At 35.4% G+C, this 25,876-nt stretch overlaps 1 protein-coding gene across 2 annotated transcripts in view; it reads right to left on the bottom strand.

The window, feature by feature from the left end:
• Nucleotides 1–25,876, bottom strand: part of TLK1 (tousled like kinase 1) — a 147,847-nt gene that overhangs the window by 66,511 nt on the left and 55,460 nt on the right. For both annotated transcript variants that reach the window (XM_057747123.1, XM_057747124.1), the window contains one exon: nt 20,579–20,650. In XM_057747123.1, the coding sequence (XP_057603106.1) occupies nt 20,579–20,650 (72 nt within the window). The remainder of the gene's footprint in view (nt 1–20,578; nt 20,651–25,876) is intronic.

The raw sequence follows: 25,876 nt of genomic DNA, 5'->3' as shown, positions 1-25,876 counted from the left end.
TTTTTGCAGGGCCCATAATATAAGCATAATTTTTACATTTTTAAATGACTGGAAAACATAAAAATCAAAATAAGAATATTTCATGATATGAAAATTATAAGAAATTCAAATTTCAATGTCCATAAATTTGATTTTATTGGAACACAGCCACACTCATTCATTTATGTACTCTCTATAGTTCCTGTCACACTATAGCAGCAGAGCTGAGTAGTTTTAACAGAAACTGTATGGCCCATAAAGCCTAAAATATCTGGCCCTTTACAAAAAGAGTCTGCAGAGCCCTGTCCTACACGATGGCTTGTTCTTAAATTACAGGTTTGTTCTTTTAACTGATAGGAAGTATTTTCATCAGGCTAAAACAAGAAGTAATTTTTGTGGAGTCTGACAGAATGTTGTGCATAGTGAAAAATTAAAACCAAATGTGCACATGGCAATGGCACAGGGCCCTCAAATTCTAGAAGCTTGGCAAGTATGCCTGGTGCCAGAACAAAGACTATCTGAATGAATAAAACACCAAGGCAACTTAAAATAAATCTCTATAGGCAACGTAGCCCTCCAACAAGGAAGGGATTTAATCCATATTTTGATGTCTCTTGTGAGTAGTTCTGTGATTAAATAGTATGAATGACAATATACAACCTAACTCATATTGAGCATTTATGGTTCCTCAAAGTATTATATGGGGAATTTTAAGCTCTCTCACTGCCATTCTGCCAAGAAGATAACAGATTCAAAGAGGTTTAAGTGAATGTTACTAATCTCTGAATTCTTTAAAGACAGAAGTTATACCTTCTCCCTACCTTCTCCTCCCACCTCCATCCTAGCATACAGTTATTACTTGATAAATACATGAATATTAAATAACTTACTCAAGGTAACCAGGATTCAAATCAAATTCAATTCTGTATATTTCCAAGGCCTAAATGCTTTTCCCCCCTTTTGTGTCATGATCAAATGTCTTACATCAAGAAGTAACTGAATGAATCAACTACACAAAAATACTTCAAATTTTCATGAAGTTCATTAATAAAATTCATTATGTCCAATAAACTGCCTATATGTTTTCACATCATAAACCAGAGATCTCATAGAAATCTACTCTAACTAGCAATCTATTCAGGAGATAGACTGACATATCAGTAATTTAAGGTAAATAGTTCATTAGTTTAATTTCATGGTCAAAATTACCAAACTCAGACTTAAATGATAATCAATCTTCTATTCTCCTTGGAATAAATATTAAATAAAATATTTAATTTTTAATATCCCCAAATTAAAAATTCTAAGTTAACAGTTTTATAAAGAACCCTATAATCTATCTTAAAACAAAGGAGGACTCCCAACTAATAATTTATTCATATCCTTCCCAATTTAACCTACATAAAAAGTATAATTTAAGGTCAAGGAAATTTGGTTTTTCAGAACAATTTAATGTTATACTAATTTTTAAGCATGGCACAATCCCATTTGATTTTCATCTTAAATCCTGAGTAGCTTCTTTGAATAAGCAAAACAGAAAACCAAATGGAATAATAAAATTCTGAAAGTTATACTGGAAACAACATTTTCTATCTAGAAAACTAAAGAATATATAATGTAAATTGTTCCATATCATTTTCTAAAGTACATTCCAAGGAACACTGGATCAGGGATAGATTGAGAGGCTACATTTTAAATAGAAGGATAGTAGGGTGGTTCAACTGTGGGTGAATGAAGTTACATTTATTTACCACAAAGCTTCTAAGAACCATTAAAATACTAGCATTCACTGGCTATCTCCAAAAGGGGGATGGGATGGAAAGATACAGTATATGTAGGAATTCTCAAACTTGTTTGGGATAATGCTCATTAAATACTTTACTGGATACAGATTTCAAGATATTTGAGGTCTTTTTTATTGTTATTTTTTTAAGACATATAGGGTAACTTAGTAAAAACTTTTTCTCCAAAGCAAAACTTCCCTAAATTTAAAATTTTCTGGAATGGGGAACTGGGACAGTCTTTTGGGGGAAATATCATTCTGTTTAGAACAAATTAACAAACCCCCCAAATGCATAATGATTACAGTAAAGAAAAAAAGGCAACAGGCTTCCTTCCTTTAAACCAGAGAAGAATGGAGGATGGAGGATGAAAAGAAAAAGGAGAATGAAGTAAAAAAGGATGACAGGACTAAAATTAATTTTAAGACTGTAATCTAACACTAATGTGGGTACGAAGTTGGACATAGCTAATAAAAAACTTGAAAGTTGAACAAAGCAAAAGATGAGAAAGGGAAACCTAGATAATACCTAAATTCAACTATAAAGTAAACACAGGCATTATAAACACACCATTTTGCCTTCTCATGAACTTTAATCTTTTTTCACCCACATCCTAGTATAACTACCTGGTGCTGACCTTTGACCTCATTCTCATCTCACAAATTATTTTAGCGCTGTTCTGTCAGCTCCAATGGATCAAAATTTCCTCAGAAGAAAGTACCATGGTTCTCTGAAAAAACACAGACTAAAAATCCAAGTCTGGGTCCACTATTTACTATAACTTTCAGCATGTTAATTAACATAAGAATCAATTTTCTCAACAGTTGTAAATGTGATAATACAGGCAATAAAAGGATTGAGGGGATTAAATAAGAAAGATACCAGAAATATTAGTACAGCATCTAGAAGTGTGTATATATAGTCTTTATCAGTAATCTATTCTTATCTGAATAGCTATCCTTCTATTACTCCAAACATCCGTGCACTTTTATGTTTCAAAACATCAATCATGTGTCACTTGTCAAATAATTAGCAGCGTCGGTGCTAATAGTTTACCAGTAACTTGTAAGGTTTGCAAAATAAGCAGTGTTTCCTCTTTAAGGTCCCATTCAACTCTGATCTCAACTATAAGTCACAGAACTTATAGTCTAGGCCCTAAGTATTACATCACAAACCCTAAGACAAATGTACTTTAAACAGTTTTTTTGGTTTTGAATTTAATCTGAGCAACAAAACAAAACAAAACAAAACAAAAACTCTTAATGAAGCCTAATGCTGCCAATTCTCCTAAGATATCCTTCGTGTTTGAACTTATTCGGGGATTTACAAGCTTGATGATTTACAGTAGGCAGAAACTCACCAAATATTTAACCTCTAAAATGGCTCATCACTGAGAAAAAGGTCAGAATACTATCTGTGACTTTCAAATTATACTCTAGACACCTCAGGGGAGAGGAGGCTGCATCTCCAAAGTTACTAAAGGAAAGGGAAGAGCAGGTGGCTGAGCTAAGGCTCTAGCCACCAGAGACATACCCTATCCCCCTTCTACCCTAACCCTGGAAACACAGCATGTCTTATTTAATATTGAGATTCTAAATCAGATTTACTTGAAAGAAAGAGCTCAACGGCTTCCAAAATGTTTGAAAAACCACTGATCCTGACCAATCAATTGCCTAGAAAATCTAAGGGACATCAACCAAGCCACTATTGTATTTTTGTAAGGTGTAAAACGTGTACATATTGAGCATTTTATACACAACATTTTCAAGGTTCTTACTGCTCTCACTAATGCTGTCATTCTTTCCTCCAATTTTTCTCAATTATTGCACTGTAACTGACCACAATAGGGAAGGATTATAATGGAAGGCAACAAAAACATGACTTGACTTCAAAGTAAAGATGGAAAGACTACAGCAACTATAAAAAGTCAAAGAAATCCGACATACAGTGGAACAGTGGTTAGGAGAAAATGAAGAAAGGAGAAATTGGTATCCTTTTAAATCAATTTAGCTTTATAAATGCTAGTTTGTAATCATACCAAAACCTGGATGATTACTCTGACATTTAAATGTTCCTAGATATTAGTGTGAATTTATACAGCATTTTCTAGAGTTGGAAGTGAGTTCAAAAAACAAAGACAAATCTAAAGGAATCAAGAGGTGATAATGCTATACTAAACTAATGTTCCAATTTCATTTGGAATTTAAGTCAGTGATTATTAAACAAGCTTTCCATATCTAATCATGCAGTCGCTTGGTTTATCTTACAATAAAAATAAATCTGCCTTGGGACTTCCCTAGTGGTCCAGTGGGTAAGATTCCCAATGCAGGCAGCTGAGGTTTGATCCCTGGTCAGAACTAGATCCTGAATGCATGTCGCAACTAAGAAGCCTGTGTGCCACAACAAAGATCCTACATGCCGTAACTAAGACCCAGTGCAGAGGAAGGAAGGAAGGAAGGAAGGAAGGAAGGAAGGAAGGAAGGAAGGAAGGAAAGAAGGAAGGAATTTGTTTAAGCCCAAGGATAAGAAGTATATTTTAAAAAGAATAAAAAATAAATCTACCTTGGGGATGGAAAAAGATATTCCATGCAAATGGAAATCAAAAGAAAGCTGGACTAGCGATACTCATATCACATAAAACAGACTTTAAAATAAAAAAATGTCCCAAGAGACAAGAAAGGACACTACATAAAGATCAAGGACTCAATCCAAGAAGAGGAGAGAACAATTATAAATATATATGCACCCAACATAGGAGCACCTCAATATGTAAGGCAAATGCTAACAGCTATGAAAGAGGAAATTGACAACAACACAATCATAGTGGGGGACTTTAACAACCCACTTACACCAATGGACAGATCATCCAGACAGAAAATTAATACGGAAACACAAGCTTTAAATGACATAATAAACCAGCTAGATTTAATAGATATCTATAGGACATCACATCCAAAAACAGCAGATTACACTTTCTTCTCAAGTGCACACAGAACGTTCTCCAGGATAGATCACATCTTGGGTCACAAATCAAGCCTTGGTAAATTTAAGGAAACGGAAATCGTACCAAGCATCTTTTCCAACCACAATGCTATGAGATTAGAAATCAACTATGGGAAAAAAAACTGTAAGAAACACAAACACATGGAGGCTAAACAATACGCTACTAAATAACCAAGAGATCACTGAAGAAATCAAAGAGGAAATCAGAAAGTACCTAGAGACAAATGACAATGAAAACACAAGATCCAAAACCTATGGGATGCAGCAAAAGCAGTTGTAAGAGGGAAGTTTATAGCAATACAATCCTACCTCAAGAAACAAGAAACATCCCAAATAAACAATCTAACCTTACCCCTAAAGAAAGCAGAGAAAGAAGAGCAAACAAAACCCAAAGTTAGTAGAAGGAGAAAAATCATAAAGAGCAGAGCAGAAATAAATGAAATAGAAACAAAGGAAACAATAGCAAAAATCAATACTACTAAAAGCTGGTTCTTTGAGAAGATAAAGAAAACTGGTAAACCTCTAGCAAGACTCATCAAGAAAAAGAGGGAGAGGACTCAAAGCAATGCAATTAGAAATGAAACAGGAGAAGTTACATCGGACACCGCAGAAATAAAAAGTACCACAAGAGACTACTACAAGCAACTATATGCCAAAAAAGTGGACAACCTGGGTGAAATGGACAGATTCTTGGAAAGGTATAGCCTTCCAAGACTGAATCAGGAAGAAGTAGAAAATAGGACCAATCACAAGTAATGACATTGAAACTGTGATTAAAAATCTTCCAGCAAACAAAAGTCCAGGACCAGATGGCTTCACAGGTGAATTCCACCAAACATTTAGAGAAGAGCTAACCCATCCTTCTCAAACTCTTCCAAAAACTGCAGAGGAAGGAACACTCCCAAACTCATTCTATGAGGCCACCATCACCCTGATACCAAAACCAGACAAAGATACTACAAAAAAAGAAAATTACAGACCAATATCACTGATGAATTTGGATGCAAAAATCCTCAACAAAATACTGCAAACAGAATTCAACAACACATTAAAAGGATCACACACCATGACCAAGTGGGGGTTATCCCTGGAATGCAAGGATTCTCCAACATATGCAACTCAATCAATGTGATACACCATAGTAACAAACTGAAGGATAAAACCACATGATCATCGCAATAGATGCAGGAAAAGCGTTTGACAAAATCCAACACCCATTTATGATAAAAACTCTCCAGAAGGTGGGCACAGAGGGAACCTACCTCAACATAACAAAGGCCACATATGACAAACCCACAGCAAACATCATTCTCAACGGCGAAAAACTGAAAGCATTCCCTCTAAGATCTGGAACAAGACAAGGACAGCCACTCCCTCCACTACTATTCAACCTAGTTTTGGAAGTCCTTGCTAGAGCAATCAGAGAAGAGAAAGAAATATAAGGAATCCAAGTTGGAAAGAAGTAGTAAAACTGTCACTGTTCGCAGATGACATGATACTATATCTAGAAAATCCTACAGATGCCACCAGAAAACTACTTGAGCTAATCAATGAATTTGGTAAAGTTGCAGGATACAAAATTAACACACAGAAGTCTCTTGCATTTCTATACACTAACAATGAAAGATCAGAAAGAGAAATTAAGGGAACATTCCCATTCACCACTGCAATAAAAAGAATAAAATACCTAGGAATAAAAAATAAAAATAAAAAATAAAAAATCTGCCTTTCATAAATGCAAATAAGACCAAATAAAAGAAAATAAGAACCTTAATGCTGTCACAGAATGAGGGAGAGAAAGCAATATGGATTGTTCCATGAAAACAGATAACCACCTCTATAAGCCTCCAACTAGAGAGAGATTTTAAATTACTGGCATAAATGCATTATAGAAAATTTTTATAGTATATGAAAAGATATTATAACACCAACAAAAGAGGAGCAGATATTAAAATTTATTCTTCACCTCTACCTTAGGTAGAGTCCATCAGCCTCTATTGAACAGAACAAAATGAAAAGTGAGATAGCATCATGTGTAATAAAATTACTACAGTTAACAGACAGATATATTTAAAATTTCTTTCTGTTAAGTGAGAAAATATTTTCAAGTAGAAAGAAAAGTTACTCTAATATTAAATAATATCTGTAACAAAATATTCGATCCTCAAACTTGTCAGAATGAATTTTCTTCTGATCGATTCATTTAGCTAAAGACTGGTTTGAAAAATACAACTCATTGGCTATTTCAATAATTCATATAGTTACTCAGGTATCAAATTCAAGGCCACTATACTTGGAACAAATGGCACATAAACCTTTTTGCCCGCAGCTGGTAATAATTTTTACTCACATTTCTAGGCAAAACTTAAAATGTGGGAGAAATCTTTGTTGTTTTAATGGCACGTAACAAAACAGCACTGAACTAAAAAGGGAAATCTGGATTCTTATAAAAATAATCACTGTAAAATAGATGTTCTAGTCAAGAATATCAAATGTACAAGATACTATTTCTTCCAACCTTTTTCTATAAAAATTAGGTTAGAGTAATGCACTATAAGAAAACTGAAATCCTGTAGTGAAAACTTCCTTGCAGCTTTGTATACAATTTACATTTAGATTAAAACCTACCATAAAATATGTATATCCTAATTCCAGGATGATTCTGAGCTGGCATGACCTGAAATTCAGTCTTCCTCTGCCCAAGAGTCAAACTTTAATACCAACAATTATCTGTAAATGTTTGCTTGAATCTTTGACACCTAAAAGATGTTTTATTACTGATTTCAATATAAAAAGTATAAAAAGTTTACGTATGCAACATTTCGGGACCCTAACACCAAATAAAAGCATTTCCTTGCTATTCAAAGTAAATCCAATCAACATGTCAGCAATTTTGAGGATAGCCCATTTTCTGCTCTACTGCTTTTATCATTTAATAATACGAAATATCAAAGATGGTAGAGTGCCAAAAAGATGAAATTAGGTAACCCTCAACTAAAATGTATGCTGCCTTACAGGTCACTAAAAGTGTGTCAGCTCACAACATTTTTAAACGCCCGAGGATTTTTACTCCCTCCACAAACATATAGCATCCATAACCACATCGGTACCTGAAAGAAATATACTTAGCCTTATTTTCAATTTTTAAAAACTACCTTACTTGCCATCCTCACAGTTGTACTTCTTAGGCTTCTATTACATCACCTGGACCCGTTTTAATTTACATTCACATATGCTTAAGAAGCATACTAAATCTTTGATATTGGTAAAGTGCAGTTTTGTTTGCCATTTTCTTATTTACATAGCATAACTATTTCTTGGCATTTTCCCTTCTCTGGCTTTCCCTTTGACTTAAGGCTTTATTTGTTAAATAGCATAAACCATAAAATTAGAATAAAGTTGGACTTTCTCCTCTGTTCATATGATCTGACAAGCAGTTTTCAAATCATACAATCAGAATAAAACAGCCATTGAGAGTAATGCTTTTGGGGGAAAAAAACAAATTTTCAAGATAACAGTCTGGAAATGTTGGCGTTTGGAGAGAACCTATAATAGCAAAATTTAGAAAGTGATTTCACAACTTTTCTCCCAGTGTGACACTCATGATGAAGTAACATACTCCTGTACAACATCCCTGTAGACACTGGTTGAACATGAATCCCTAGATCCTTACACAATTATGTCCTCAGAATAGATACTTTAAACACTGTACCACAGAATACACACACTTAAAAATTTAAAGATACTGTCAAACTGTACTATCAAAGGTGATATTAATCTTTACTCACTCTAAAACTGTATGAGAACACCCACCAACCCCTTAAAATGTCTACCTGATGTGGTTTTTTTTTTAAAGTGGTATTTCACTGTTACTCTTTTCTCTATAGCAATAATGCATTATAACCAGAAAAAAAAGGGGTTTGTTTTATCTTTTAAAAGAAATTGTTCTATCATTTATCTATTAGCAATGATTCTCAATGTTGACTATACTTCATAATCACAAAGCTCTTCTTTAAAGCTCATACTGGAATCCCCATTCCAGACTTAAACATCTCTGGAGGGAGACCAAAGGAATCCATGTTTTTTAAAAGCTCCAAAAGTGATGCTGATATATTATCAGGATTAGCAAGAGTCAGTCAATCTAATATATGATAATATAGCATGTATTTCTTGCACATTCCACTTTAGAGAATCCCTAAAATTAGTAAGTTATTCTTCATATAACCTTCCATTAAGAATTGCAGACCAAAATTGTGGCATATAGCAGAAAATTCATTAGGATATGAGGAGTCCAACGGGTTGTCACAGCTACTCAGTTATTTTAAAAAATGAGAATTAATCCTAAAGAAAATTAGTAAAATAATCACTATACTCTGCTGACATAAAAATACACCTAATGTTTTAAAAACTCTACTACAGTACAAGCATACCTCATTTTATTGAGTTTTGCTTTATTGCACTTGGCAGATACTGCATTTTTTACAAACTGATGGTTGCGGCAACCCTAATCTATTACGTCTTTCGGCACCATTTTTCCAACAGCATTTGCTTACTTCCTCTCTCTCTGTATCACATTTTAGTAATTCTTGCAATACTTCATTCTTTATATTTGTTATGGTAACCTGTGATCCATGACCTCTGACGTTACTATGGTAATTGTGTTGGGGCGCCACAAACTGTGACCATATGACAGTGATCTTAATCTATAAATGCTGTGTGTGTTCTGACTGCTCCACTGACCAGCCATTCTCTCCCTCTCCTCGGGCCTCCCTATTCCCTGAGACACCACAATACTGAAATCAGGCCAGCTAAAACCCTACAATGGCCTCTAAGTTTTCAAGTGAAAGGAAAAGTTGCACATCTCTCACTTTCAATCAAAAGCTAGAAATGATTAAACCTAGTGAGCAAGGCATGTTGAAAGCTGAGATAGGCCAAAAGCTAAGCCTCTTGGGCCAAACAGTTAGCCAGGTTGTGAAAGCAAAGGAAAAGTTCTTGAAGGAAATTAAAAGTACTACTTACAGTGAACACACAAATTATAAGGAAGCGAAATACACTTATTGGGGATATGGAGAAAGTTTGAGTGGTCTGGATAGAAGATAAAACCAGCCGCAACATCCCCTTAAGCCAAAGGCCAATCCAGAGCAATTCTATGAAGGCTGAGAGAGGTGAAGAAGTGTAGAAGAAAAGTGTGGAGAGGCAGAGGTTGGTTCATGAGGTTTAAGGAAAGAAGCCATCTCCTTTGCATGAAAGCACAGGGTGAAGCAGCAAGTGCTGATGTAGAAGCTGCAAAGAGTTACCTAGGAGATCTAACAGATAATTATTGAAGGTGGCTCTACTAAACAACAGATTTTCAATGTAGACAAAACAACCTTCTATTGGAAGAAGATGGTACACCTAGGACTTTCACAGCTAGAGGGAAGAAGTCAATGCCTGGCTTTAAAGCTTCAAAGGACAGGCTGACTCACTTGTTAGGGGCTTGGTTGGTACAGCTGGTGACTTGAAGTTGAAGCCAATGCTCATTTACCATTCTGAATATCCTAGGGCCCTTAAGAATTATGTTAAATTTACTCAGCCTGTGCTCTGTAAGTGGACAACAAGACCTGGATGACAGCACATCAGTTTACAACATGGTTTACTGAATATTTTAAGGCTACTGTTGAGTACACTGCTCAGAAAACAAAGAGACTCCTTTCAAATATTACTGCTCATTGACAAAGCACCTGGTCACCTAAGAGCTATGATGGAGATGTACAAGATTAATGTTGTTTTCATGCCTGCTAATACAACATCCATTCTACAGCCCACAGGTCAAGGAGTAATTTCGACTTACATGTTTTATTATTTAAGAAATACATTTCATAAGGCTATAGCTCCCATAGTAATTCCTTTGATATAATTCTTGATAGATCAGGCAAAGTAAACTGAAAATCTGGAAAGGATTCACCATTCTAGATGCCATTAAGCACATTTGGGGGGCTTCCCTAGTGGCACAGTGGTTAACAATCCACCTGCCAATGCAAGGGACACAGGCTCGAGCCCCAGTCCAGGAAGATCCGATGTGCCACGGAGCAACCAAGCTCATGTGCCACAACTACTGAGCCTGCGCTCTAGAATCTGCGAGCCACAACTATTGAGCCCGTGTGCTGCAACTACTGAAGCCCACGAGCCTAGAGACTGTGCTTCACAACAAGAGAAGCCACCATGAGAAGACCGTGCACCGCTTTGAAGAGCAGCCCCCACTCGCCGCAAATAGAGAAAGCCTGTGCACAGCAATGAAGACCCAACGCAGCCACTAAAATAAATAAATAAAATAAATAAATTTATTTGAAAAAACACAAAAACATTTGTGATTCATGGGAAGAGGTCAAAATATCAATATTAACAGGAATGTGGAAGAAGTAAATTCCAGCCCTCATGGATGAATTTGAGGGGTTTAAGACTTTAGTGGAGGAAGTAACTGCAGGTGTGCTGGAAGTAGCAAGAGAACTAAAATCAGAAGTGGAGCCTAAAGATGTGACTACATTGCTGCAGTCTCATGATAAAACTTCAATGGATGAGTAGTTGCTTCTTATGGATAAGCAAAGAAAGTGGCTTCTTGAGATGGAATCTACTCCTGGTGAAGATGCTGTGAAGACTGTTGAAATGACAACAAAGGATTTAAAATATTAAAATATTATAAACTTAGTTTTATAAAACAGCAGCAGGGATTCAGAGGACTGACTCCACTTTTGAAAGAAGTTCTACCATGGGGAAATGCTACCAAACAGGATTGCTGCTACAGAAAAATCGTCAGTGGAAGGAAGAATCAATTAATGTGCAAACTTCACTGTTTTATTTTAAGAAATTGCCACAGCCTCCCGAACCTTCAGCAACCACCGCCCTGAGCAGTCAGCAATTATCAACATCGAAGCAAGACACTCCACCAGCAAAAAGATTACAACTTGCGGAAGGCTCAGAAGATGGTTACCGTTTTTTTAGCAATATATTTTAAAATTAAAGCATGTACATTGTTTTTTCAGACATAATGCTACTGCATACTTAACAGACTATGCTATAATGTAAATATAACTTTTATATGCACTGTGAAACCAAAAAATCCATGTGACTCGCTTTATTTCGATATTCGCTTTATTGTGCTGGTATGGAACTAAACCTGCAATATCTCTGAGGTATGCCTGTAAAAGATACTGAAACCAAATTTCTCAGTAATGTCAACTTGTGCTGAATGCACTTAAGTCGAAAAGCATCTATTTATCAGAAAAAAAAAAAAAAACATCTGTGAAGTGCCATCAGTCCAGGCATATCTTGGACTGGCAAATTTGATGATTATTATAAATTATCTTAAATCTAAATATTTCCAAAATAGAATACCACTTTTTTCAAAAGACTAACTAGGGTCATTTATCTAACTAGTAAGTTATACACTACATTAGTTATACAGAAAGAGCACAGAACAATAGCTGAGAACATCACTTTGAAATAAGACAGACACTCTAAAATTAGAATTTTGACTGTTAACTATTTAACCTCTCTAGGCTTCTGTTTTCATACCTAGAGATGTGAAACCTATAGAGCTGTAATCTAGCTCCACAGGTAACATGCTAAAACTTTATTTTCCCCCCTTCATTAATGGGGTGGTTCTCAACCAGAGGAGATTTACCTCTACCCCTAGAGGATATATGGCAATACATGGAGACATTTTTGGTTGCCACAACTTAGGGGTGGGGGTGAAGGGATGGGCTACAGATATCTAATATATCATGTAGAGATGCTGCTAAGCATCCAACATTACACATGACAACTCCCTCCCCACCCCAAGAATTATGTGGCCCCAAATGTCAGATTCAGGTTGAGAAACCTTGCTTTGATGAATACATAAGAATCATATGTAGTTGACACAAAAACTGCCTGTATATTATGCTACAACTAAAGTACATTATTAAATTTATTTATTCAACAAATATTTACTGAGCATCTACTATGGTTAAGTGCTATACCTGGGTCCACTTTAAAGTATGTCTTCATTCTTAAAATGACCTGGTATTTTCCTCTTTCAATCTTGTTTTTCATCAGTCAGCTTGGAACTTTCTTGTTCTAAAAACCACACATCCACACTAAATGTACTTTTAAAGAGGGAAACATTTAACACCTGTTTGTTTGCTTTCTAAATAAATGGCCTACAGAATCAATATTTCAAGATTTACTGATTTATAAGAAATCAAAAATTATCTAGAGTATATCAGAGTTTCTAAGAAGGGAGCCTAAGTGCTTTTATTTTGAAAATGTGATTCTGACACACACAGTACTTCACCTTTATGGAAACAGCACAGGGCCAGCTAGCATCAGGCCATTTGATTTCCAGTATTTTTCCTTCCAGGAAACTAAGGACATATATATTCAACCAGGATAGACCCACTTCCCCTGCTGTGAACTCTGTCATATAACATATTTTAGGGTTAGACACGCCATAACTCTAGCTGAATATACTTCCTATAAGAGCATGTCTTTTAGGGACTTCCTCCAAGCTTCACTGCAGGGGGCGCGGGTTCAACCCCTGGTTGGAGGACTAAGATCCCACATGCTGCGGGACGAGGCCAGAAGAAAAAAAAAAGAGCGTGTCCTTCAATGTTTAGTGGTAGAATTAAATACAGTTTTCTCTTTTTAAATAAAAGGAACACTTACAGAATAATTCCAGGTATTTCACAGGAACTATAATTTATAAGTTTGATTATTAGTCTTGAGAGAGAAAAAAAAACAAATTTATTTCCCTACTGAGAAAATGTCTTTATTGGTGTTACAAAATCTTACCAATCTCACCTAATAATATAGTAAGAAGAAGTCAATGAGAAAATACTGCCAAAAGGAAGATAAGTAAAGGAGAAGACAGAGGAACCAATCAGAACACCACAAAGGTCATTTATCAGGCTAAAACATTTCAGAATATAATGTAGGTTACAGGACACAAAGAATATTTCTTAAAAGTGATGAAGGCAGTAAAGTAGGTATCTAACAATCTTTAGAAGCTGAACAGATTTGAACAGAATAAAGTCAAAAACAAGGTAATTCATTTAAGGGGAAATAGGCATAAAAATGTTAACTTTAAGTGACACTAAACCATACACCACTGAATTCACTTTTCAACTTATCCTTCTTACTGGGTGCTCAGACTAAGACATTAAAGAAAAGATCTGTCCAGGTTGTAACATATTTTATAGATATATACATATATAGATATATATATACATCTGAAATTTAAGGCCGGTATCATCTCTATTTTCAACTAAAATCTAACTTCCAATCAATTTAAGGTAACTAAGTGTTCATTGAGGAAACATTTCAGCTAAAAACTATTTAGAGGGCAAAAAGGAAATATAAAAAAGTAGAGATGGGGATATATATAAAAACAAAGTGAAAACAAGAAATGCTCATTTCTTAACCCAGCCAATTCACTAATGTCAGAGAGATCCCATTTAATCAATTTATATATGTCTATAATTTTAAATATCAAAAAAGGAGATTTTTTAAATTAAAAAACTATTAAAGAACTATATAAATAATATGACTTGTTCTAAAAATGAAAATAATGGCCCCCCTAAAGCCAGGTCTAAGGTAGTTTTAGTTCTAATTCCTTAGTGTTCTTAATTTCTACTTCCTCCAAAATATGAAAATAAGTCACACACAATGTGGCCCTGTAAAAATTATTTTTAAAAAGAAAACTCACTAATGCTTCAAAGTGTCTTCAACACCATAACTTCAAATAAGGAGAGAAAAAATCTGATTTAAATACCAAGACTACCTCTAGAAACTAAATTCAAATGAGAAAGTTAATCTTCTTTCATAAAATGGCCTTCATTAATCAACGTTAGAGGTAAATTAAGACAATCAAAGCACTGTATCTATATTATATTCCTCTTTCATTACAATCACTACAATACTGAAAGCGCATCGAAGTTTCAATGTCTAGATGCAACAACTGTCCCAGCTTCTGTATATCTATAACTTAAAGTCCTTAATTCTAAATAACTCAAAAATCCCCAAATGAACTTGGATCAAAAATAAACAGTAATTCAATGCCAGTGGATAGGGGATTAAAGAATTAATAATTACCCAGAAGAAAGGAGGAAAAAAAAAAAACTTTAGTTCTAGAAAAAGATAGTATGTATTTTAAATTGTTCAACTCTGATTCAGGTTATATAGAAGTAGTATAAAAGATAAATATTCAATCTCAATATTAAATTGAGACAAAAATAGAATAATCTGACATGTGTCTGCTTTACAAACATTTTTATGTAGTATATTGTATGTACATGTAACAATAAGCTTAAATATACTTCAATGAGATTTATATTCAGTCTTATATTCGTTCACAAATATTCCAACCACGGTAAGAAATAAAATGAAACAGAAAAATATATCCTAGGACATCCAAAAGGAAATGTAGGGAGGAGGCATGGTTATGGTATTAATATCACAAATCATAAATTTCAAATGAACTACAAGATACATCATTTATCTCAGCATCTTGGGGTAAGGCAGGGTGGGGACAGCAACTGTATAGAATTTAGAGAAAGTGAAGATGGTCTTTGTGTTTAGAGGGAAGGGTCCTGCAAGGAGAATGGCAAATGGGTGGATCCAGGCAGGTTCTAAAACTTGTAAGACATTGATAAAAGGAAACATGGGCTCGTTCTCTCATCCTCATAAAATAGTCTGAACCTTCAGCCTAAGGCACACAGACCATGTCTCTAACTCCTTCAGGCATTCTAAAACATTTAAATAAGATGAGTGACCCCTCTCCCCTGTAAACTCCTTCCCTGTCTCTCCCATAAATTTTTTATCATTCTCCTCACACCTACAACCCACTCATAATTCTTACCTTCGGCTGATAACCTCTATTTTCACTGTTACGAAAGAGAAAGGTTATTACGTATGAAAGTTTATCTATCAGAGGAAAGGATGTTCCTAGTCAGTCCTGTCCACAACTAACCCTGTCCACCCAGACTCTGGAACTCACCATTCACACCACCTCCAGGAAAAGTTTGGTTTAGTTTAGTTTCTCCTCTCTCTCCAGCACTTTGTTTGTCCTTGTCCCATCACAAGTCTGCTATGACCCCTTCCCTAGCACGTAATAGGTAAAGTCGACTCTGGATACTGCCTCCTTTTCTTCACAGTCAAGATTCTTCCACGAGTAGTCAATATTTGCTCACTTAATCAACTAGGGACTTAACTAATATCTGGCATCTTGCTCCCATTAGTCTACTAAAACTAAGCCCAAGTGACAAATTCTTAATCACTGTTTAGTCGCTGTCTTAGCTGACTTCCGTAACATTTTAATCTACTCATCGTGCTCTTCCTCCTCCTCCTCTTCTTTCCACCTCACCTCCTACTACTCTTGCTCTAGCACACCCATCTCGCCTGCTCACATTTCCTAGCATTACATACACTATCAGGATGAGCTCATCTGCAAAAGCAGTTTTTAAATTTCTGAGTCTGAAAACCCATCTACAAACTCTTAAAAACTGTTGAGGACCCCAAAGAGCCTTTGCTTATGTGGGATGTAACTATTGTTACTTACGATTTTAGGATTTAAAACTAAAGTTTAAAAACACCAGAATATACAAGTACACAATCCATAAATCATCAGAGTAACGATGTCATCACATGTCTTAGAGCCTTTGGAAATTTCCACTGTAAACTCATGGTGAAATGAAAGTTAAAAAGCCAAATATGTCTCAGCATTACTGTAAAAAAGGCAAATAATGTCGTAGCACTGTTTGTATGACAAACACCACTAAGTCTTCATCTTTAGCCTTACCTCCTTCCTGAGCTCCAGATAGCTCCTCTGCCTTGGTCATTTCACAGGTATTCAAACTCAGTGCTGTCCAGAATTTAATTCATTACCTTCTACGCTAACCTATTCATCTTCCTTCTGTGTTGTCTATCTCACTCAAAAACACTATCATTCATCTAAAGCTAGCTACCTTTAAATAATCCTGGGCTCCTCCCTTTCCTTCTTTACCCTCATTCAGTCATCAAACCCTACTGGTTCTACTTTTAAAATCTAGTGGAATCTGAGAGCTTGTTAGAAATGCAAAAACCTACCCCAGACCTGTAAGAACCCTTGGTAATTCACTTGCACATTAAAGTTTGAGAAACATGGATCTGGGTGGTGACAGCATCAATAGTTACAGAATCCGAAGAAGGCAGAGCCCAGAAGGCACACTTGAGGACACTGTAATTAGAACCCTCACCTGAAGTTTCCCTTCCCGTTCAACCTTGGAGTTTTATAAACGCAGCAGCATTCCTTAATTAAATGATCTTCCCAATGTAGGTTTCACCTCCCTCCCATCCTATCCTATACATTGCTCCTTGAGGGAACCTTCTTCATCTCTACTTGTTTTATTTCCTCTCCTTTCATCTCCCAGAAAGAAGTCCAAATTCCTCACTATGAAATACAAGTGCATTCAAACCCTGACCCCTGCCTATCTTTCACCATTCTTGCTTATCTTCTCTATACCAGAAGTTTACAAACCAGGTGAATCACCCAGGCAGCTAGGTTTGTTTTTTTTTTTAAGCTCCTCAGGCGAGCTAAAGGGCAGTCTGGATTAAGAATCACTGCCCTACATCTTGAACAAAACTACGTGCATGCTTTCATGCAAAAGCAAAAGCAAAAGCATATCCTAGTCCCTCTGCCTGCGTTCATCTCATACGTTGCCCTTGTCTTCTGGAATGCATCCACAGGCTCTCTTAACAACTCAACTATCATCTGCCCTTTGAGGGAAGACCTCTCTTTCTCTTCCTTCCCTACCTCTCCCCTGCAGGCAGGTGGAATTAGAGGTTTCTTGCTCTTTGCTCCCCTAGTACCTTGTGCTTACATCTATTATAGCATGCCCACACTGTTTACTAAGCAGTTTGTCTGTCCTACTAGACACTGACCTCATGTGAAAGCAGGAAGTGTATCCTATTCATCTTTATATTCTCCGTGCTTAGGCACAGAGGCTAGAAGATAATAAATACATAATAAATGCTTACTGGAAATAACAGTGAATTTTTGGAGCCTGTTGAATAGACCTAGGGTGATGTAAAATAAAGCAAAACAAGACCAACACCTCCTATCTACTAGATGATTTCATTATCAAAAGAAAAACCTTTTTGTTTTACAATTTTACATTTAGAAATAGAAGGCAAGTTCACAGATGAAATAATTCATATATAAACTGCAATGAAATTTTCAGCTGAAGTAGACAATTAAACCAACAGTGAAGATCAGATGCTTTTCACTTTTAACAGTAAAAGAACAGATGAAAATAAGAGGGTTCTGAGTGTCTGAAAACAGTACTGGGAAGAGGATAGAAAGCAGGGGGATATTAGTAGGCTGAAATCTTCATAAATATTAAGAGGAAGTCACAGATAATGTCCAATTGATGAACCAAAAAAGACACGCATATTATTTATATTAAAATGTGGAAATAAATACCAGAAAGAAAAGCTAAGAGAATGGAGAGCAAGGATGGGTGGTAGGGAACTGCTACTAAAAAAAAAAAAAAAAACATAAACCTTTTAGTACTATTTGTCCATAAAAACAAAAACTGTTATTTTGAAAAATGTAATGGTTCAGGGGATGGATTACCAAAAGAATAAAATGACATCAGCAAACAATGGAATACTACACAAACTTTACTATTAGGTATACTGGGGGGAAAAAAGAAGTCCTATCCTGCAGCTGTTTACTCCCAACAACTGTACTTCATGACCTAGGTGAATATCTGCATTGTAATGTATATGAAATTCCACCCCATGGGAATTCATTAATTAAGGCATCTAGTACAGAAATAAAATCTGGGAATCATTTTCCAGACAAATCACTTCTTAAATGGAAAAATAGGACCCCCCCACCCCAAACTTCCTTCTTCAAATTTTAAGGAAAACATATAATCTGTAGTCATTTCCAAACTATTATGCCACATGACTTAACCATTATTTTGCAAAAATTCCAGATATAGAATACAAAACAGCAAAAGCCAAAGATTTTAAGATTTTTCTACCGTGGCCCGAAATCTCAAAATTTCTACACAAATAAAGCTAAAGTACATTCAATGGTTAACCAAATTGTATCTCAGTGCAAATACCATTACGGTCTTTAAAAAAAGTTTTTTTTTAACCTAAAAATAGAGCCAAAAATGAGCCTTAGAATTCTTTTAAGGGAAGCAGTATTTTCTTACAAACTGATTCTTTTGGAAAAATTCAAATATTGCATCTACAACTCACTGGGAATATGGATACCTATAAAGAACATAGAAATATACAACCATTACATGTGATCTAACTTTTACTGTTTCTCTATTAAAAAAAAAAAATCTATCGAAAACACCAGATTTGGTGAACAGAAAAGAGAAATATCTAAAATTATTTTATTGCCCTTCATAACATAAAAGCCTATGAAAGAGGAGGCATGTGAAATTACTATATAGACCCAAATCTGTGGAAATATCAAGAAATTATCAAGAAATGTTCCAAAATCCAGGAAATACAAAGTGAAAACATTCTTGATACGGTTTTTGAAAAAATGTACTTTGACAAGATCTAAACCTACAATATTTAAGGACTCAGTGTGTGTTAATTTGAAGAAAAAAAAAACTAAACTGTAATAATCTGGTGCTACAGGGGCTACTAACGCTTACCTCAAGGGAACCTACTGCAGATAAAGTCCCGTCACTTGCACAGTCCTTTCAGCTGCCTGCCAGTTGTCTCTGTGGAAGGGAAAGCCTGATGAGTGAGAGCCCTATGCCACACTCCTTTGGAGTGTCAGGGTGCCTGCACAGAACTCCACAAAACTGTCTACCTAGAGATTCCTAGATGTTTTCAATAACACAGGGCTTAAAAAGATGCCACCTTTGATATTCCCCTTCCACTGAACACCGAAACCAAATGCCTAAGAGTTACTGGGTGCTAATAACCTACTGGTATTATTATCAAGGTGATATATCTACACTAACCCAAGCAGAAAAAAAGACTAAAATGGATCAAGTAGAAGTAAGTTAACACTGACAGGGAAAATACACACACACATACACACACACAAATGTTGAAAAGTAAGTGACAGAACTCTATAATCTGAGAAGACGAAATATTACAGACTGTATCTGCAAAAAGTGAAGGTGCGGCATCAACAAATGAATGTTAACACACAAAGAGCCTCCTGTCTAAACATTTTTTAAAATGCCATCAAGAATATCATGCTCAATGTGAACTATACCATGGATCCAAATACCTACTTATAAAATTCTATGTATTTGCTTAGTTCAGAGAGTAAATGGGTAGGAGAGGAGATTTTTCAGATAGTTTTAAATATGTAAAGTGAAAACCAACAGCATAAAATCCCACAAGACTTTCAAAAAGAGAAAAAAAAGCATATCCGTATCTCAAAAGTAACCAAATCTTTACTCAGGACCAAACTAAGAGGGAAGTATAACAAGAAATAGTAGAAAACTGCGAAATACAATGTATTGCAAAAACCACGTTCATCTCTTAGAATTATGAATGGCTAGTAACTTAAGAACATCTATCTATACCATTAATGTACAAGTTGACCTACATAACCAAAGAAACTATATTTTCTTTCTAATGTCAAATACAGTCTTCAGTCTGAATGCTGTGCTTCATAAGAGAATAAAATGCTCCTACAAAAAAACTTAACAAGGATTAGCCTTTAGCACAAGTATTAAAGAAGGAAAAATATTATTTAATTAAAAACAAAAACAAAACGGTGATTCCAGCTTTTATTTTAATAACGCCATATTTAAGATGAAGTTACTTACCTCTGATTCTTTGTCACTCAAAGATCCCAAGCTTCCAAAACTGTGATTAGAGCTTTCATTATTTGTTGAGGCCTGTTAAAGATGTTTAAAAAGGTAAAAATTATGAGTAAGTTTAGATGGAACATGTTACGAAGTAAATAATTTATCTTTACAATCAAAAATAAAATATGATTCCTTTAAATAAGGAAGAAAAATAAAGTAAAAATAAGAAACACCAACTTCTTAACACTATACCATGGAAAGTTTTATCAAATCAATAAAGTTCTGCTGTGTTTCAGGAACTGACTGAAGCAAAGGAAGTGACATGTTGTTAGGATAAAAAGATCCCTAAAATTACCACCCAACGTATAAAAACTAATGCTTCCTTTAACCGAAAGTATTATTTGTGTTCCTTAATTCTCATCACAATCGTATTAAATTCCATCATATCTCACCCACACCTCTTTGCCTCTTCATATTAATAAACAGGTCAATCTTTGGTTTCTGTTTGTTTGGGTTTAGCCTTCTAAAAAAGTCTTTTACTAACCTGACCATTTTAACCGTGTCACTCAAAAGAGTTTCTAAATTTCCTTTACAGTATTTCTGAACTGTGACAGTAATGAGCTATCACTGCCGGATGACATTTTCTATGTTTCCAATATGTTTCTATGATGCTTATTATTTTATGGACTTTTTCGGACCATCAGTACATTAGACCAATGTCTTTCAGGAATGTTCAGACTAGACAGACTATAGCATATATGCCAAAGATGACATGTGAATGAACTTCATGCACAGGCAACGTCAGCTGATATCCCTGTTTCCCTCCAATTTGTAAGAGTAGCTGCTAGTCCTATCATTACAAGGTTGCAATTTAGCCTATAATTACCCTTAGACTAATTTCCACACTGATGACTGATATGATATATCGCATATATGTGTCCAGTGCTATGCTGGACACTGTAAAGGCTATTTTCAACACAAAATAGCACTTGAACTAAGATTCAAGCACTATTTAGAGGAATTATCATCTAATTAGGGCAAGATTATCAAATTTGAAACAGAGAACACCATAAGAAGCAATTAAGAAGTGATAAATTGGAAAGATTCAGGGACAATGGAGACAGTGGCAACGTTTCTGAGCATCTCTAAATCCCCAAACCCACATACACCATTTACAACAAAATTGGGGGACAAGGAATCTCCACAAATCTCCCTAAAATGGCAAGTGGGAGCAAATCACCAACAACCACCCAACCTGCATGGTATGAGAAGCAGCAGAAGGAAACAGTGCCTGACACATCTGAGGACAGAGACTCCCAAGACAGCTATAACTGGGTTTCTGTATTTTCCTGAAGTCTAAAGTTGGGGCAGTTAGCCTCTATGAACTCTTAAAACTGATCCTTCACTAATAATGTCACAATGAGGATAAACTACTGAGCATGGAGTCAAAATTGAGCATATTAGGTACAATGAAGACAAAGGAATGAGAAAGGTGGAGGGAGGGCACAAAGCCTTAGAGATAGGAGAAAGCAAATGCCACACTTTTGAAGAGTTCCCAAAAACAACAGCAGAGGGAGCTCTGTAAGAAATGCCATCCTAAACCACAAAAAAAGTAAGTAACAGAAAATAATGTAGGTCAATCCTATGAAATTAGAGGGAAAAAAAAAAGATACAGAATTACATCCTAATAATAAAAGCATACCAGGAATACATGCCCACAAAATAGGTGAAAATTAAACCAACTACTTCAAAATGAGCTAAAAGTCACTACAAAAATGACTCAAGACAGGAAAGAACAACATAAATCAGATTTCAGAAAACTCAGAAATAGGATAACAGAACTCAGGAAAGCATCAGAAATCGAAAAAACAAAATTTTTTTAATGACAATTAAGCCTGAATGAAACCAAGAGAAAATACATACAACAGTTAATGCTTTAAGAGAACAAAAAGGTAAAAAGGAGAAACAGTTTTGAAATCAAAAGAAATGAAGAGATTAAAAGGATGAGAGAAAGCAACAACTTAAGGAAGTTAACAAGGATTCAACATTCAGGTAACAGAAGTCTTTAAAGAGCACTACCATAAGAAAATAAAGAGTAAAGACTATAATCCAAGCAAACTTTCTTGAAAAAACAAAACCTGAAACTACTGCCTGAAGGAGCACCATGTACACTTAAGAATTCAGCCCAGAAGGCCAACATGTAATTTTTCAAAGGCAACTCTTTATTTATGCCAGAAGAAAACAGAATAACATATTTCAGATTTTCAAGAAAAGAAAATAGGAATAAAGTGTCTTATATTTGGTAAAATTGATTTTTATCACATGGAAGACAAAGATAAACTTATCGAAATGCCAAAAACTGGGAAACACGGCTTCCATGAGCTCTTCCAAAGAATCTAGAGAAAAGGCTTTAGATAACCAAAATGAATAGTTTCAACCTAAGAACTGATGGCAGGCAATATTATTATTTACTTTTTGATAAAGATTAAATGAGAAGTACAAGGAAGAGAGTACAAAATTTAACGGCTAAGTGCATGCAGAGTTGTTAATATTTTTAAAAACTGTGGTATGGAAACTCATGGAAAACACAAGCAAAAAAATGTTTATTTTCAATAATCTCTTTGGTCACTGTGATAGTACACACATTGTTGAGACTGCTGTGTGTGTGAAATATTAGAAAGGAGTAAATAAACAATTAAGTGATATTCTAATTCTATCATCTGCTTTATGTCCTTCAGAACCACTATTCTTAGTATAGAAGAAAGAAGATACAGATGTAAATAAAAACCCATAGTTCTGATTTGAACTGGAAATATTAATATAAATACATGATATTTTTAGCTTTCAAAACAAACTAAAAAAAACAAAACTAAACTAAAAACAGATCCTGCCATGAGTAATAACAGAATACCTCTTATCAGACCAACATTCCCACAGATAATAATAAATACTGGAAACAATATAAAAAACAAGTACCTGAAGGCACTTGAGCAACCAGAAATAGGCAGAACCTGGTTAGGAGACAATATCTGGAAGGAGGAAATTGAACTGGATGAGTTTCCTGTTTCTATAGCTTTTGACTGAGGGAAGGCCCCTAGATTGAACTGCACAGAGCAGCTGAAATGTGAATCAAAAGATGCAGTCTTGGGACTTCCCTGGTGGCACAGTGGTTAAGAATCTGCCTTGTCAAAGCAGGGGACATGGGTTCAATCCCTGGTCCGGGAAGATCCCGCATGCCACGGAGCAACCAAGCCCATGTGCCACGACTACTAAGCCTGTGCTCTAGAGCCCACGAGCCACAACTATTGAGCCCATGCACCACAACTACTGAAGCCCACGCACTGCAATGAAGAGTAGCCTCCGCTTGCCACAACTAGAGAAAGCCCGTGTGCAGCAATGAAGACCCAACACAGCCAAGAAATAAATAAATAAATAAACTTAAAAATTAAAAAAAAAATGAAAATTAAAAAAAACAAAAAAAAGATGCAGTCTTACTGGCTTGAAAGGCGGAGTCTGGAGCTACCACAGTAGCTGAAAAGTGAGAAGGCACATACTGGAAAATAAAGAACCAAAAAGAGAGAGAGAACCACAAAGAACTCTACCCATGTCTCTGGCTGGTCACTGATCTATGCAAGAGTGGATCGGACTCTAAGCAGTCCAGGTAAGACGAAAACAACTGAACAGACACATCAGCTGCCATCCTCTGTGGGGAGACACAGTTTAGATATCAATCAGTTCAACCAAGTTAACTGCTTGCTAACACAAATAATAACCAAAATATTAACCTGCTTGCTAACACAAATAATAACCAAAATATTAACACTCTCTAGAAAAATGCACTAAACTCCACCGTCACTATAATGTATCATTCACAGTATGCAGGATATAACAGAAAATTTCTAAGCATATGAAGAAACAAGAAAATGTGACCCATACTCAAGAGAAAAAAACAATCAACAGAGACCAACCACAAGGTAACCCAGATATTAGAATTAGCAGACAAAGATCTTAAAGCAGCTACCTGAAAGTATGTTCAAGACACCAAGGAAAAATAAACTTATAAATAAATGAACAAATTGGAAATTTCAGCAGAGAAATAAAAACATAAAAAAGAGCCAAATGGAAATGTCAAAGCTGAAAAATTCACTTTCTAAAATAAAAAAATTCACTGTATGGGCTTAACAGCAGAACGGAGAAAGTACTGAAGATAGATCAGAAAATTATTCCAACTAAAAAATAGAGAGAAAAATACTGAAAAGCAATTGTCTGTTGGACACTATTAAGTAGTCGAACATAAATATATTTGGAGTCATAGAAGGACAGAAAAAGGAGCAAAAAAACAAACAAAAAAACCTGAAGAAACAATAGGCAGAAAATTCTAAACATTGGTGAAAGACATAAATTTACAGAATGAAGTAGTTCACTGACATCCCCAAACAAGATAAGTACAAAGAAGATCATACCTAGGTACATTATAGTCAAAATGCTGAAAACCAAAGATAAAGAAAAAAAAAATCTTACCACAATGAGGTATCACCTCATACCTGTTAGAGTGGCTATTATAAAAAAGACAAGAAATAACAAGTGTTGGCGATGATGTAAGACAAGGGAACCCTCCTACACTGCTGGTGAGAATGTAAATTGGTGTAGCCATTATAGAAAACAGTGTGGAATTTCCTCAAAAAATTAAAATTAGAACTACCATATGATCCAGCAATTACATTTCTGGGTTGTTTATCTGAAGCAAGCAAAAACAGTAACAAAATGATATCTGCACCCCAATGTTCACTGCAGCATTATTTACAATAGCCAAGACATGGAAGCATCATAAGTGTCCATCAATTGATGAATGGATAAAGAAAATGTGGTGTATAGCATTCATACATATATATATGAATACTATCCAGCCATTTAAAAAAAGGGAAATCTTGCCATTTGCGACAACATGGATGGACCCTGGGAACATTATGCTAAATGAAGTAAGTCAGACAAAGAATGACAATACCTTCTGATCTCACTTACTGTGAAATCTTAAAAAATAAACAGAAAAAAACCCAAGCTCGTGGATATAGAGAAGAGACTGGTGGTTGCCAGAGGTGAGTGGCAGGCAGGGGAGGTGGGGGGTGGGGGTGGGGATGGATAAAAGCAATCAAAAGGTACAAACTTCTAGTTATAAAATAAATTAGTCTTCGGGATGTAATGTAGAGTATGGCAATGATAGTTAATAATACTGTATTTGCATATTTGAAAATTGCTGAGAGAGTAAATCTTAAAAGTTCTCATCACAAGCAAAAAAAATTGTAACCATGTATCATG

This window comes from Hippopotamus amphibius, chromosome 8, assembly GCF_030028045.1.
Source record: "Hippopotamus amphibius kiboko isolate mHipAmp2 chromosome 8, mHipAmp2.hap2, whole genome shotgun sequence".
In the NCBI taxonomy this organism is placed as follows: Eukaryota; Metazoa; Chordata; class Mammalia; order Artiodactyla; family Hippopotamidae; genus Hippopotamus; species Hippopotamus amphibius.
The sequence above is the reverse complement of the archived record's forward strand: the minus strand, read 5'-3'. Positions and strand labels throughout refer to the sequence as shown.